The sequence below is a fragment of the Agrilus planipennis genome, unplaced genomic scaffold, assembly GCF_000699045.2.
Source record: "Agrilus planipennis isolate EAB-ADULT unplaced genomic scaffold, Apla_2.0 scaffold105, whole genome shotgun sequence".
NCBI lineage: Eukaryota > Metazoa > Arthropoda > Insecta > Coleoptera > Buprestidae > Agrilus > Agrilus planipennis.
In genome coordinates, this window is record NW_020438878.1 from 205446 (window position 1) to 221841 (window position 16396).

Below are 16396 nucleotides of genomic sequence, written 5' to 3' on the forward strand. Positions count from 1 at the left end.
TGAAAGATTATCTGTGGAATATTACTGCCTCAGCATTTGCCTAAGTGGTCCAAGGAAACCACAGAAAAACTTGGACCAAGGCAGACGGACCCGGAATCGAACCGGCGTCCTCCCGAATGCTAAGCAATGGTCTAGACCTCTAGGCCATGCCGCGTTTTCCTAAAACCAGAAGAACTCATATCCTTGTAACGTAAATTGATGTATTTGTAGGACCGTTTTTGTGTTAAAATCTATCTAAAACGACTTGTATAAATAATCTTTACTTGTGTGGTCCCAGTGTAGTGCCCGTTATGGCCGATATAGTACATTTACGTACAATAAAATACTACAAATCAAAACGTACATCACGAGAATCAGATTTTAAAACGTTATTTAGATTTGAGGAGGAGAATGTCGTGTGGTTGACGGACCATTTTCTTGGCGCGTACCCCTAAACACCTGGAGCAGCCATGCCACTTGTGCAGAAAATGAAAATATTTCTGCGTTATTGTGCGAACCATTTTACATTTGCTAACTTTCAACACTTCACAAGTAAATCAGAAATCGGTAGGGCTGAATACAGTAGAACCTCGATAAGATAAAGACCAAGGAAAACGTAAAATAGTTTGAGTTATTGAGGTTTTTACTTACTAAGGGTTTAAGTTTAAGCTTCAAAATTATTGTGGATTTCCAGTGATTTAGCAAACAGCTTTTTCCTTTAGTATAGGTCAATTAACACTAATGTTTTTACATATTTCTACACAGTCTAAACCATGTAAACAAGCATTTTTCTAAATCAGCAATTTTTTATCTTTTACATAGAAGACTTTCTCCCGATTCAAACCAGTTTTCACTGCTTACTGAGGTGCGATACTCAAATTATTCGTTTAAGTTATAGAGGGTTTTTATTTTAAGTAATAGAGGTTTTGGACTCCTAGGGGAAGGAAACACAAAATTTTATGTTTATAGAGGTTATTACGTTATCGAGGTTTAAGTCATCAAGGTAGCAAAAGCTTTTACTTCTACCTTTTATTCGAAATTTAACTTATGATTTTCTCGCAAAATTGACAAAACTTATTTTGTAACAATAATTTGTTAATATCAAATTTTCCGCACTTACTTAGCTGTATCATTTGGCGAGGGCCTTTGTCTAAATATTCTTGTATTATCTTAATATTATTGTCCAAATAACCATCTTCGCAAAAAATCTCTAGTACCTAGCACAGTTTGTACGTTAAAAGTTTCATTCAGTAAGTTTATAAAAAGTATTTTCAGGTTCAGTTCGGGCGAACATACTTTTTGGTGAATATTTCGATAGGATCCGTTACAGAGAAGTGGTAACGGTATGCACTCTGATAAGGGATTTCACCCTACTCCCGTTTGGTGACAGGACGATTGTTGGAGAACGTGGAGCGTCTTTAAGCGGAGGTCAGAGAGCCAGGGTTAATTTGGCCCGTGCTGTTTACAAAAAAGCCGACATTTATTTATTGGATGACCCCCTTTCGGCGGTAGACCCTAACGTAGCTCTGCAACTATTCACAAATTGCATTACGGGCTATTTAAAATCGAAAGCGGTCGTATTGGTAACACATCAGTTACAATTTTTACAAAGTGCCCAGCAGGTAATTGTTATGGAGGATGGGAATATATTGGGCAGAGGGACTTATAATGAACTCGAATCGTCTGGAATTAATTTCACTCGATTACTTCACACGACGCCAGTCCCCGTTACTGAAACTTACTCCGAACCACCCGAACCACGACTTCAACCGCGTAGTTTAAGTCTAGTTGGCAAACAATCTTCAACAATTATACCAGTAAGTAAATAAAATAATTCGAAGTGATCTGTATTCTGTCGAAACTGCCAGACGCGGATCGCGATTTCGATCTTTTTGGATCTCATCAGCGCGTCGCAGGCAGCTCCGACAGAACACAGATTATGGTAACGTGCCTATCACGTTGAGGTGAGCTACGCCGGGATTCGTTTCAACAAGTAGATATCCATATTTTTAAATGGACTTTGTTGAAGCATATGTAATCCTCAAATGTAGCATCGTACTACAGATGGCGCTCATCACGCCAATTGTAGTATTTTCTATACCAGTAAGTAAATTATTATAATTATACTAAATATTAGGTAACTTGTTTCTGAGGTTCCGTACTGCAAAAGGAAAACTGGAAACACTTAAAAGAGCAATATCTTGATATTTCAAAAAATATTTGATATAGAACTTTCAAACTTATAGGAAAGTACAGTGGAATTCGTTTATTATGACTCCGCCTATATTGACCAACCGCTTAATATGAAGTAATTGTAATGTTAAGTTTGGTTTTCATATTAAATTCTCTGTAGGAAAGTTTGGATGTAAAGACTCCGTTTAAAATCAAATATCATTTATTATGACATTCTCAAGAAATCATATTCGGCTATAGTGATCCAAACGATTTCTAACCCTTCTTATGAATATTGATATTACAATTCATCGTTCTTTTTCTTTTTCTGTTAATAATTATATGCAATACAACGATGTAATTATTTATATATTTTTTATAAAACTGGATTTACCTGCGGATTCGCTCGTGTTGATGTCGTAAATACGTGTCAAAGATCATTGACAACCACATAAAACTAATTTTTCTATACGTCGGGAACAGCATATTTTTTCTGGATAAAGGTACCCTATGTTCTTTTCTGTATCCCTGAAAATGTATCTGCAAAATTTCATGATTATCAATTGGGTAGTTAAGGCGTGAAATCGACTACAATATTTTTTTCTGAATGAAAGGCACCCTATGTCCTTTTCTGTACCCCTGACAATGTCTCTACAATGTATCATGATCGACTGAGTATGTAGTTAAGGCATGAAATGGACCACATAAAACTACTTTTTATCTATCCTTCGAAAACAATATTTTTTCTAAATAAAAGAGACCCTATGTTCTTTTCTGTACTTCTGACAATGTGTGTACAAAATTTCATGATAATTAGTTGAGTACCTAAGGCGTGAAAAGACGACAAACATACATTCGCTTTTATAATATTAGTAAGGATGGGATCTTTAGCGCGGCATAAGTTTTATTTCACATGCAGTTAACTTTGTTTAACATCATAATCGTATCCTAAAATATGGTGATTTAGCATTTATTAACTTTACTTTCAAGAAGAAGCCTATAGTTGAATTTAAAATTGGCATATACATATTAGAACGGTTCTTCTTGATACAAAAATAATATGGAAAAAAGGTAAAAGTACGTGAAGAACCCAATTGACGTTGCTTTAAACAAATTTAATTAAGAAATAAAAATTATACTGCATTAAAGCCCGTATTTTCTATAAAATAAACAAATAAATTTAAATCATCTTCATCATCATCATAAGGTCGTCAGTCCTAAGACTGGTTGGACTGTTGGACACGTACCTCCACTCTTTCCTATCCTGACCTAATATTCGCATTTCCCTAAAACTAGAACAACCCCAATCCTTAACTATTTGCGAACAGTAATCTAATCTAAGTCTACCTCTACCCCTCCTAACTCTTGTTTCTGCCTCTAATATGTCTCTGACTAGACCTTCATGTAAATTATGTTATAGGGAGTCTATAATTGTGAAAAGATCAATGTCAAAAAAGGCTTTTTCTAAACTTTTAGAGGTCAACTATAACAAAAGAAATAGTTTTGAAAATTGTTACTATTTATGTAAAATACCTGGAAGGTACGGAATGTTTTGTGTGCTAGTCAAATTCGCACTTGGCCGACTTTTTACATTTACCTTAAATAAATAAAAAAATCAATCAACAGGAAGAAGTCGATGAAATACGTACTTATGGCAAAATGGGAAGTTATGTTTACAAAGAATACATTAAATCAGGAGGAAATTGCTGTGTCATATTGATAGTCACGCTGATGTTTTTATTTACACAATTTTTCGCGAGTGGTTGTGATTTGTTTGTCGCAAAATGGTAAGAAATTATTCAAAATTTACACATAAAATAATAAACGATCATATCTGAGTAACCCTTTGGGAAATCTTAATAGGAACCTATTGCAGACTGTCTCTTAATATTTTTCCAAGTTTATCAATCAGCAATTTGTGTAAAGTGATGAAAAATTTCTGAAGAAAAAGATAATTTTCAGCTATAGTTTTTGAAGTGAAACTTCTTTACGCACGGTAGGGTAAGTCCGTTTAATGCGAGTTGCTATGTAACGAAATCATGCAACGGATGTCCCCCCTCAACTCGGCCACGTAGTCGAGTTCGTAGTGGGGATCGCTTGAACCGTGAACGCGCTTCAATGCAACGTTCGTTACAGGCAACTCCGGCATGTATAGTGTAAAATTTAAATTCATAGTGTACAAATAATACCATTAAACCTATTCCTTAACCCCTACCCCGGTGTGTTTGAAGAAGTTTCACTTCAGTAGCGTGTTGTATAATTACACGTCGTATTTTCTTTTATTATATCTATCTATGTATCCAATCTGCATACAAATAGAAATTAAACTTTAGAAAGATCGTTTGATAATTTTGCAACTTCGATCTTATTATTAGATCATGTTAGACATAGGCAGTCTTGTTAAACCACCCAACAAATTGAAGGAGATCTTTAAAAGCAAGTTAGCTTATACTGTTCTTATTAATTTGGTTAAGGTACATGGTAAAGAACCTTCAATTTGGTCGGTGATTTTTCGAAAATGCCTACGGCGTGCTGATGAAACCTAATAAAATCGAATTCGGCATAAATTCAATGTATTTCCGACCAAAACTTGGTACTGTTTTTAAAAAATAATTTTGTGTGTGTGTTTTAAATAGAACAATTTCTAGTAAATCAGATTCCTGATCGTATAATATTTATGTTACCTATATATTTGGTAAATACTTAATTTGTATTATTTCTAAAATAACGTGTATATTATTTTAGTAATACTTCTTTGTAATACCAATTATGAAAGTTTGATTAAAGTTTTTCTATGAGATTAAAAACTAAATTAACTTTGAGCATTTGTGACCTTTAAGAGACTCATTTAGTTAAGGTATTTGGCAATTTGGCACAGTAAATTTTGTCTAAGAAGTCAAGGATAATGTGCTATTTCTTAATGTACTCTTTAATTGTCTCCATAGGGCACAATTAGAAGAAAAAAGAGCATCATTAGGAACAGCCGAGTCCTTAGGATTTTGGAACGTTTTAACCAGAAAAGATTGCATTTTGGTTTTTTTCATTCTAATTATGGGCGACGCCACGTTTGCAATATCAAGATCATTCATTTTTTATAGTGTTTGTATAAGAGCAGCAGTAAGGTACTTCTTAAATAAATTACTGGTTAAAAGAAATTAATAACATACGTATTAACTTAGATTGCATGACAGGATGTTTTCTAGTATACTTCACGCAAAAATGACTTTTTTTCACACGAATCCGTCAGGACGAATATTAAATCGTTTTTCGAAAGACATAGGGGCGATAGATGAAGCTCTACCTTCTTCTCTTATAGACACAATACAGGTATACATATAAGAGAATAAAATTTATAATTTTTTCTTCAACTTGCCCTTTTTTTCCAGATTTGTTTGAATCTTGTCGGTGCTGTTATAGTTATCGGAGTTTGCCATTATTTACTGATTATTCCTACAGTCCTTGTTATTGTAATGTTTATAGCTTTGAGAAATTATTACTTGAGGACTAGTCGAAGTGTTAAAAGACTGGATGCAATTAGTAAGTTATACATTTTTAAAATGTACCTGTATCACTAACGCGAGAAGAAATACAATATGTTCCACAAAACGCATTATACTGTAATGTTCGTGGGTTTAACAAATTAACTTTTAAGACTCACAACGACAAAAACTATTTATTTCTACTAATTATTACTAACTTAGGTAATTATTCTATTTATTTACACTACTGTTACTATTCACTGTTCTATTTATTTCTTGATTCACTTCTGCAACGGTCAATTTATTTCTACTCCACTTCGGCGATCGTCTCTTCCTTTTTATACTCCCTTGCCTTCTTTCGGGAACATTCTCCTGCCGTCCGGAGAAGTCTCGTTTTCTTTGAACGGTTTAATTGCTTTCCCGGAACGCAGGTACGACACACACGTTTAGAGATACGGCGCACATGAAGAAAAGCGCCCGCGGCTAGTCGGCGAATCGATAAGCCGCGCACACACACGTATGCCCGATCGCACACAATCACGCTCGTGGTCGCTACAATACCAAACAAGGATTATGATCTGCATGCAAATTATCTTGTACTGATGCAACAATTTTTTTAATCTACGTCACATCCGTTTATTTTTTATTAATATTACCAAAATAGCACATTAGAACGAATTTTGCCACTCAACTTTTTCGACTAAAATTTCGTACTCAATATTTTATTTTCTGTCGTTTGATAAGTAATTACGATTTTTAGCTAGAAGTCCCATATTTACCCACATCAATGCCACAATTCAGGGGCTTATAACGGTAAGATCGGAAGGAAAAGAATCGATTTTATTGGAAGAGTTTGACGAACTTCAGGATATACAGAGCAGTGCTTACTTCTATTTTTTAAGCACATCAAGGGCTTTTGGTTATTGGCTTGATATAATTTGCTGCTGTTATATTACTACAGTTACGCTGTTCTACACTTTTACGGAAATAGGTTGCCTTTGTTCCCCGCATCGCTAAATATCATTCCATCTACTTCTTCTTCTTCGATTTTAATTTACAGAGGGTGAAGGACCTAGTACTGGATTAGCAATTACGCAAGCCATTGGACTAATTGGGGTGTTCCAATGGGGTATGAGACAGTCAGCAGAAGTGGAAAGTCATATGACATCAGTCGAAAGAGTTCTAGAATTCATTTATGAGGTTGAACAAGAACCACCATTGGAATCAGTAAGAAAACATATTGATTTATTAATTACTCCTAAATATTCCAATTCCTACTCTATTCTTACCTGAACCTTCTTTAGACCCCAGATCAAAAGCCTCCTCCTTCCTGGCCAAAATATGGGAAGTTAGAATTTCAAAATTTTAGTTTAAGATACGATGTTGTAGGAAGTCCGGTTTTAAACAATCTCAACATTACAATCCATCCCAGGGAAAAGGTTTTTATATTAATTTATTATTACAATTACAGTTGATGCAATACGACTATTTTGCTTGTTAGGTTGGTATCGTTGGCAGAACTGGGGCTGGAAAGTCTACTCTAATTTCGTCCTTATTTCGACTAGGATACGAATCAGGATTATTGCTAATTGATGGTATTGACATTAGCAAAATGGGCCTTCACGATTTAAGAAAAAAAATTTCAATTATTCCACAGGTATTCGTTTGGGCATATTTAATTTTAAAGAATTTGTCAAATGTAAACTTAACTTCCGTGTCAAGGGTCTCGTACATTTTATCACTCGCCTTAATATCGATTGTGTCCTGTGGGATACCTCCTGTGTACTTACAAAGTTATCGAATACTCAGTCTAGAATATCAAAGTATCGCTAGTATCCATCTTAGCCCGATGGGCCCGCCTATAACAACATACTAATTTATGATTTCCAAGTTTTTTTATAGCATAAAAAGTTCCTTCAATCCAAATTTAACGATCCGAACTCAAGTTATTGAATGTTCTTGCTCTTTAGATTTTGTTTATCAGTGATACTTTTGACGCATAGACAAACCGACAAAGAAGTGATTCTACAAGGGTTCCGTTATTTTTTTCCAAGTACGGAACCCTAAAAAGGATAAGATTACAATACTTATATGAATAACGAATTGTATTTTGAAAATAATGTCATTTACACCATGCCTTTAGGAACCTGTTCTTTTTTCTGGTACCTTAAGATACAATTTAGATCCGTTTGATGAGTACCACGATGGTCTACTTGTTGCAGCGCTTGTTGACGTAGAAATCAAAGTCGCAGTAATAAATGGTGCCGGTAATAAATAAAAACATCATTTATTTGGCTTTGTTGTAAATCCAGTTTTTGTACCAAACCTGTATGAAAAAGCATGTGTAAACCAGTACCACGTATTCTAAAAAGTTTGCAATATGCAAAAGTCGTTGCGATTTTTTGCATAGTCCCATATTTTAGAATTCTTCACAGCTTTTCCTTATAACTTTCTTTAATTTTTGAACAATTTATATAGTAAACCAAATGAAACTGTTTTGAAATAGGGAACAAGTTTTGTTTGAAAAATTTTTGTCTTTTTGGATTAAACTTGTCGTTTGGCTACGATGAGCATATTGCGTACTTTTTGGGCCACTCTGTATTTATATTGCTTGATGTAGAACTACAATTCCTTCTTGTGTGTTGCCTTTCAGCATGTTTAAAATTAATAATATCAGAAGGAGGGCAAAACCTAAGCGTTGGACAGAGACAATTGATTTGCTTAGCAAGAGCAATTGTAAGAAACAATAAAATACTCGTTATGGACGAAGCTACAGCTAACGTTGATCCTACGACAGATTTTTTAATTCAACAAACTATAAGGACAAAATTTAAGCACTGTACCGTCTTAACAATTGCACATAGACTTGCTACTGTTATGGATTCTGATCGAGTAAGTTCATAATACCCTTTCCACGTGAAATATTCGAGAAAATTGATTCCTAATTAGGCATATAATTTTATACGAAACGAGATCAAGCGTCAGTACGAATGGGGTGGGGGGTTTAGTAGTCGTCTTGACCCCCTTCCTTAAGAGGAAACAATTTTAGTTGGTTGAAATTAAAATAGTTACTCCAAGTATATTATGTTTACGAATTTTACTTTTAATAAATAAATAATTTGCATCAAAGAAAGAGTTTGTCATTTCAAGCATAACAAACCTTCAATTGCATTTTCGTTCACATTTTATTAATCACTTCTAACTTATTATAAACTATATTTAAAACTTTGGACACAATTACTCAAAAGCAGATTTTAGTTTCAATATGCACAAGTACATATACAATATGACGTGCAATTTTAGATTTTGGTACTGGATGCTGGTAATGTTGTGGAATTTGATCATCCTCACATTTTATTACAAAATAGTGATGGTTTATTATCTCAACTGGTATTAAAAACGGGAACATCGATGGCTAAGCAGTTAAAAAAGACAGCAGAAAAAGTAAATATAGTTAGAAAAATTGCAAACCTCCCCTCTAACTTATCTTTTATATCTTAGAGTTACTCACAAGCAAAGTCTGATACTTACGAAGGAGACGACGAAATGGATTTAGACCAAAGTAACAGCCGGAAACAATAATTATGTTTTCGCTTACATTGTCAAAAATACATTGCATATTACGTTAAATATTATAAATATTAATTGGGTGAAATAATTTTATTTTTAGTTTTATAACAATAAGCAAAAACGGAAATCTTACTGCGAGAATTCATATGTGTTTGTCATAACCGATTATTTCAACAACTACTGTTACTGAAATTTGACGAAGTTGTTGGATATAGTTGCATCTATCTATTCCAAATAAAATAAATCTGAAAACACTTTTTATTGTAAAAAGAATTTAAAATAAAGTATAACGCAACACAAAAAGGATTTCCATTTAAACAATTCGTATTTTATTTAACCTCTAAACCTCCTACTAATTGATTTATGATCAAAAATGCGCTCCTTCTATCCCCAAAATGAAAAAAAAAACGTGTGTGTGACGACTACATGTGTATGTGATTTGAGTTACCTAAGTAATATTATGGAGACATCTTTGAACTGTATCTCTAAGTGGAACAGGTTTCGCTTGTTTGCGCATGACTTTATGCAGTGTGGGGGCATGACAGTAGCATTACTTAAGACTGGTAGCCAGGTTTTGTCTACTTACCAAAACTTTTTTTTTGTCTACTTTTAGGATCCTCTCTGTTAGTCTCTCGTGCTCTTCGGGAAACGCAAATGTTTTTCTTTATCAAATTTAACGTACGCGAAGGCACTTACTACCGTTGGTTCGTCTTAGATCAAACGTTGGTCCTCTTAACAAAGCCTTATGCCTTTCATACAATTATATATAACACTTTCCAATTTTTTTTTTCTCAATTAAAGCATTGATTTGTAACATTATCATACATTTGAAAGTACTACATTCTATTGAAAGTATAAGCAATTGGTTTGTCGAAGGAAACTACAATAAATGCGAATATTCTAAAAGTTTATATTGTCAATTTTCCAGAAGCCACACTATAGAATATAAATAATTTTATACAATTTTAATTTACATCGAAAAATTGATGTATTTTTATGTATGTTTATTTACTTTGAATGAATAATTTAAGTAATAATAAATTATACACTAACTGATTGTGTACGAACAATAAATCTGTACATGCGTTAAAATGTTTAAAAAGAAAAAAATAATAAAATAATAATAATAAAACAGAAGATAGTTAAAATGATGCACGACTAGCTGATATAATCTTCTAATAATAACAACTATCAATTAGTGAATATTTAAGTCACGACGTAATGGAATTATTGACCAGATGATATTAAGAAGTAATGTCATTCGTATTCATGTATATACAGGGTAAATTTCTACAAGGTACGCAATTTCATTAAAAGGGTTGCAAATCAAGCTGCCTGTCTCATTTTGCACCCAGGCTCTTCATAAGTCCATCGGTGGACATGGATTTTGGCCTTTCAATGGGCAGACCTAACGCACGATCCCATACAAGTGATGCTAAAACACCGAGGGCTCGCGATACTCCGAACAACACAGTGTAATAGTTCATCTCTTTGAGACCATAATACTGAAAAGAATCTCATTAACAAAGTTTCTTATGCAGGCTACTGAACTCTTTGAATAAATATAAGGACTGTTACCTGTAAAAGTACACCAGAGTGAGCATCTACATTTGGCCAGGGGTTCTTCACCTTTCCAGTTTCTTGTAGGATTGGGGGAATTACTTTATACAATTTAGACACCAACTAAAAATATAAAAATAGAAAATACATTAGTTGTACAATATACACACAAAAAACAAAATGATTTTACTTGGAATACGGGATCGTTGGGCAAGTGCTTTAATGCAAATTCTCGTTGACAAGTATATCTTGGATCGGTCTTTCTAAGTACAGCATGTCCATAACCTGGAACAACCTGTCCAGATTTCAAAGTTTTCCAAATGAACTCCTTCAGTTGCTCCTCAGTTGCGCCATCTCCAACTTGTTTTCGGATTTTTTCAAGCCAAACAAGCACCTAAGCATGTAAAAATCACTTTATACTTTGCAAGACAACAAAAGAAGTATTAGAAGAAAAAATAAAAAAAGTATTGTGCATTAAAACTTATATTTGATACCAATAGTAACAGAAAGTATCAAATGATTTCATTTCAACACAATTTGATTTCCCAATGTTTTGGAGGTGGTAAGTCCATGAAAAAGGATATACCACTAACGAGCATTGGGTAATGTAATGTAAATAACTATTTACTTATTTCCTAGTGTTAAATGCCTGTTCACCCTCAAAAGGTTGTGCTCTCTGTTTTGTTTTGTACTTGTACATGTCAGTAGAATTCAATTTTTAATTCAATTCAAATTAATATTTCTACTCACTTCTTGATTAGCAAGTCCGTGCAAAGGTCCAGCTAAACCATTCAATCCAGCAGCAAAGGATAAATAGGGATCACTCAATGCTGAGCCTACGAGATGAACAGTATGTGCAGAAACGTTTCCACCTTCATGGTCGCTAGAAAGAAGAATATTCATTATATGTGACAAAATATAAAAGCATTCATAGTGTACATTCTTTGTACCTGTGAATTGTAAGATACAATCGCATAAGTTCAATGAATTCGGGATTGTTGAAGCCTAGCATTTGAGTAAAGTTGTAGCTCCAGTCTTTCGAAGTGTCAATAGCACCAATTCCAGAACCATCTTTGTAGCTGTTTCTGTAAATGGTAGCTGCCACAACAGGGAGTTTAGCAATCAGGTCCATACTGTCTTCATAAGTGGTCTTAACGTAAAAAGTCAGTTTACCGGAAATAAAAAAAAATAAAATATAATCTCATCTTACCTCCCAATATTTCGTTTTGTGTACGCCACTGGAATAAGCTTTGGCAAACTTGCTCTCACTATTGAGTACTGTGATTGCTGCCGACAATTGTGACATGGGATGAACACTTGACGGTAAATTATTCAACAAGCTGACAACGTGTGATGGTAACTCTGCACGATTCGCCCATTCTTTGGATATGGCTTTGACCTAAATTATAAATATTTTTATATATCATTCCAACATAAAATTAATGATAGACAAACCTGGGCTTCTGTCGGTACATCGCCAGTTATTAAGAGCCAAAACAAACCCTCTGGTAATGGTTCCGAACCTCCAGGGGCTTTTGGTAAAAGTTTTTGACATTCTGGGATTGAGTAACCCCTAAATCGGATGCCTTCATCTGCATCTAGCACTGAAGTTTCACAAATGAGACCCTTAATACCTCTCATACCACCGTACATCTAAAATTTTACTATAATGAATATGCAATCATTGTTATTATCGTATTTTTAATAATACAAACTTCATAAAATAATTTTATTAACAGAGAACATTTGTGATTTGTTTCGTTCTGTTAATTTAAAATCATATAAACAAGTCAATAGTAATACCCTCTTTGTATCTACTGTAATAATGATTTCAATAAAGCCTTCTTTAGATCAAATTCAAATTAAAAATAACCAATTAATATACATATTGGCTTTTATTTGGTACCGTTGAATGTTTACTACTAATAAAAATAGCCCATATGTAGATACGTAAGTACTTTAATGATAACAATACATGCTTATCAACGAATTGAATATAAATTCTAAATTATAAATAAAAAGTTAGATTGTAAGTGCAGATTTGTTATGCATTTTATCTATTACACCTTAATATACTTAGAAGTTACGTATTCAAATACATTTTATCAGGGCAAGCCAAAAAATAAGGCACGTACAATGGGCTAATACTGATAACATTTTAATAAATGATAACCTGCACTTCTAGCCGAGAGAAAATTAAGAAAACGTTCTGTAGTTGAAAAAAATTGGCTAATTCAGTTATTAATTTTTTGCGAAGAGTAATTCTTTATTAACACTTTAATTAATAACCAATTAGGCACTGATCATGAGATCTAACAAAGCAAATGTAATTTATTACATTTATTACCTCCTCTCCCGCCTCCACTCCACCTCCCCCACTTTTTATTAATAGGGATGAAGTACTTGGACCTCGCTCTACCCCCTTTCCCCTACCACCCCTGTCCAAGCGACGGTCCCATCATCTAGACAATTATCAAGTATTTAAGTGTGCTCTAAATTATGGTGTCATAGCATAGAATAACGCTCTTGGGACATACCGTATATGCGAGAAAAGTTTATTAGGTACATGAAATACTTTGCGTATGTTTCATACATAAATTAACTATTTCTGAACGCATGATAGGATCAAGAGCCTTAATTATAATTTTTTAGTTGTGTATAAGAAATTACTTTTACGATTAGTTTCATTATCATTAAAGTACGTGTACGTTTTTGTATATTTAAGCAAGGTCACCACATAGCATGAGCGCACGAGTAGTACGACTATACAAAGGTGCAGGTACATACAAACAGCGCTGTAAGTTGTTTGGCATTTTCACGCTCTTGGTAGACGTCCAACAGATCGTTTAACATTAACATACAAATATGTAGTATATTTTATCATCAATGTGAAATAACGCATCGGTTTTGCTTTTCAAAGGTCACCCACCAGCTCGTATGATTTTCAATGTCGCAACGGTTAGGATATCCCGATCATTTGATAACGCACACACGAATCGAGCTGAATGAATAAATAAATGATTGTAACCAACCTACACTGCCATTCGCATGAAAAGTGATAAGAGATTGCTATAATAAATAATAATAATCATGTGCAGAAGCAGCAAAACATTATTATTACAGGCTCGGACTTTATGAGATAACAATACAACTACAAAAAATGCAACTAAACGGTGTACGTATATTCAATTAATACAAAAATAAAATTTTTTAGGAGTAGGCCGTTTATAAAATACTTCATTCAGTATTTTGCCCCCCCCCCTTGGTCATGCTAAGTCACACTCAACAATACACCCAACAAATCTTACATCATAAAAGCTAGCCCACCTTCCTATAAACGATTTATAGTAATTAAAAATGCATGCAAGTTAATACAATCTGACACATTAATTTTTTACTATTCGTATATTAATTTGCAGGCTTTTAAGTACTTGAGAATGACTTTCGATCATAATGAAAAATTTTAAGAACTGCCAAATGAAGAAGAAAATAAGAATAAAATTGACTCCTCCTACCCCCTTGTCATATCTCCTCACGCTAAGCAATACCCCCTTCTCCCACTTAATTGCAAACGTATTTTATGACCGTGGCCAAAAAAATAAGATTCTCAATATACTTATAATTTCATTTATGTGATTGAATTAACAAAATAGTAATTATATAATTTACTTTATACTTATATTATACTTTAATTATATAATTATGTTTAGTATCAGAAGGAGTCCAAAATATATAAATATCTGCATATAGAGTACCTATGTCTAATATACGATTGGGTTGGTAAGTATAGGAAAAGTGGACAAACTTCTTAATGTTAAATGTGCTTTGTTGAAATACTTACCATGTCAACGGTAACTTCACCAACTTTAGTGTTCCCATGTTGCTTCCTGAAATTTTTGATACGTTCTTGTTCCTTTGGGATTTTTGATGCCAATATTGATTTAAGATCTGTCGACGAATCGCTGAGTTGTCGAAGTATTTGTGTCAACTGTTTGGAAATTTTCTGAAAAAATATTACCACATTTAATTGTAATTACAAGAAATTTCCTTTAGTTCCATTTCAATTATTAACTATCCAATCAGTTCACCTTGAAAATATAGCCGAAATAAACTAAACTATAGTTTTATTGTAGGGAATTTCCACAAACGTTTATGTATTCGAAAAATAAAATTCCATTGATTACATAAAATAATACAGCGTGTCCAAACTATAAGTTCAACAAAGTAATTTTTGGTTGAGTGGGCCTATTGAGTACTTTTGGAGCACGCTGTATAATACATACACATGTATGTATGTTAAAACAAACTAAATTGATGTTTAACGTGGTGTCATACACTTTTGACCCATATTCATCGATAACGTTTAGTTTTTATTTGAAGTGCCTCTTTTTGTATTTACGGTTTAAAATGTAGCACTGAAATTATTTATGTATATATCGGCATTACATTTTCTAATTGCACAATTATTATATGAGCAAGAATACACAATAATTGGATTTTTACTATCGAATTATTTTTTTAAGCAGTTTTTTTTAATGAAGAAATGCTGCCAACTTTACGTCATACATACCTTGACATTATCGTTACTAACAAAAAATAATATGGAATATTTACTCTTTTTATGCACTAATTCTAATTTTTACAGATGTGTATAATTAGGTTTTCTAGCTATAAGTATGCTGCTGGAATAATAAAACTTTAATATCGCCAGAGCTATTAACTATATAATGTGTACAAATGTAATAAACGAGTAATTTATGGAAACTATTACGCTCCATTTTCTAAAAATATCACCAACAAATTAAAAGTTTACAGATATCACATACAATTACTAATTAAAAAGTACACTAAGAATATTTTTATGATTGCACCTTTAAAGCACTTTACAGTTCCTTTACTAATAATAATTTAAAGTAGGTATTTAGAGGGAAAGTATCATATGTAAAAACCACAAATGCTAACTTTTCCAGATGATTAATTACCATATTATACAAACAGAATTCTTTTATGTCACAGAAAAACCACAAGTACCTTTTTTCTGCAGACATAGGTACGTATTTAAATATACATTACCTACTTTTTTATTGCAACTGGATAGTCGACATTTCTAGAATTTAATGTTGCGATAACCACAAACATAATAAAACGATGTTATGCAGTGTAATGACCCTTCCATAAAACGATGTGAATATGTTTTACATCAAAAGTCGTAAAACATTAAAATTTAAAAACCATTAAAGTACTACTACACGTTACTCACAATAAATGTACTCTCATTGAATAAATCTAAAGTTCGCAGTTTTGAACGTTATAAATGGGTAAATACATATATACACACGTTTCATTAATAAAAGATATGTAATTGTAAGTATAAAAAAACTCAATGCAAATTCAGGGTCAGTATAAAGCAAGCCCAATATTAGCTTCCCTGCCTGAAAAAAAATATTTTTATTCAATAAAAAAAAGAGAGAAAAAAAAGAATTTTATTCACTGTCGATTTTGTTGCTACAAACAACGTAACTGCTTTCCGCAAACGATGTTAACAATGATGAATTAAAATTTATCAGATAAAAAAAAATGACTTGATAACATTCACTTACTTAATTTATTGTTTAACGATTTGTCGTAAAACGTAA

The 16396-nt window shown here is 33.0% G+C and overlaps 2 protein-coding genes across 4 annotated transcripts in view; one reads left to right on the forward strand and one right to left on the reverse strand.

Annotated features, from left to right (window-relative positions):
* Nucleotides 1-9443, forward strand: part of LOC108737750 (probable multidrug resistance-associated protein lethal(2)03659) — a 122059-nt gene extending 112616 nt beyond the window's left edge. The window contains exons 8-20 of one of the 3 annotated variants that reach the window (XM_018470842.1): nucleotides 1255-1796; nucleotides 3778-3938; nucleotides 5097-5273; nucleotides 5331-5478; nucleotides 5538-5688; nucleotides 6391-6621; nucleotides 6691-6857; nucleotides 6935-7069; nucleotides 7132-7287; nucleotides 7774-7897; nucleotides 8284-8522; nucleotides 8934-9074; nucleotides 9132-9442. In XM_018470842.1, the coding sequence (XP_018326344.1) occupies nucleotides 1255-1796; nucleotides 3778-3938; nucleotides 5097-5273; nucleotides 5331-5478; nucleotides 5538-5688; nucleotides 6391-6621; nucleotides 6691-6857; nucleotides 6935-7069; nucleotides 7132-7287; nucleotides 7774-7897; nucleotides 8284-8522; nucleotides 8934-9074; nucleotides 9132-9212 (2453 nt within the window). In that variant the 3' untranslated portion in view covers nucleotides 9213-9442. Of the gene's footprint in view, nucleotides 1-1254; nucleotides 1797-3777; nucleotides 3939-5096; nucleotides 5274-5330; nucleotides 5479-5537; nucleotides 5689-6390; nucleotides 6622-6690; nucleotides 6858-6934; nucleotides 7070-7131; nucleotides 7288-7773; nucleotides 7898-8283; nucleotides 8523-8933; nucleotides 9075-9131 lie in introns of all 3 variants that reach the window. The other 2 variants (XM_018470840.1, XM_018470841.1) reach the window with 2 other exon arrangements.
* Nucleotides 9444-10439: 996 nt separating this feature from the next.
* LOC108737743 (probable citrate synthase 2, mitochondrial) overlaps nucleotides 10440-16396 on the reverse strand; it is a 19903-nt gene continuing 13946 nt past the window's right edge. The window contains exons 2-9 of the mRNA XM_018470829.1: nucleotides 14602-14763; nucleotides 12216-12413; nucleotides 11971-12159; nucleotides 11711-11910; nucleotides 11511-11643; nucleotides 10951-11154; nucleotides 10779-10883; nucleotides 10440-10705 (exon numbers count right to left, since the gene is read on the reverse strand). Of these exons, the coding sequence (XP_018326331.1) occupies nucleotides 10541-10705; nucleotides 10779-10883; nucleotides 10951-11154; nucleotides 11511-11643; nucleotides 11711-11910; nucleotides 11971-12159; nucleotides 12216-12413; nucleotides 14602-14763 (1356 nt within the window). The 3' untranslated portion in view covers nucleotides 10440-10540. The remainder of the gene's footprint in view (nucleotides 10706-10778; nucleotides 10884-10950; nucleotides 11155-11510; nucleotides 11644-11710; nucleotides 11911-11970; nucleotides 12160-12215; nucleotides 12414-14601; nucleotides 14764-16396) is intronic.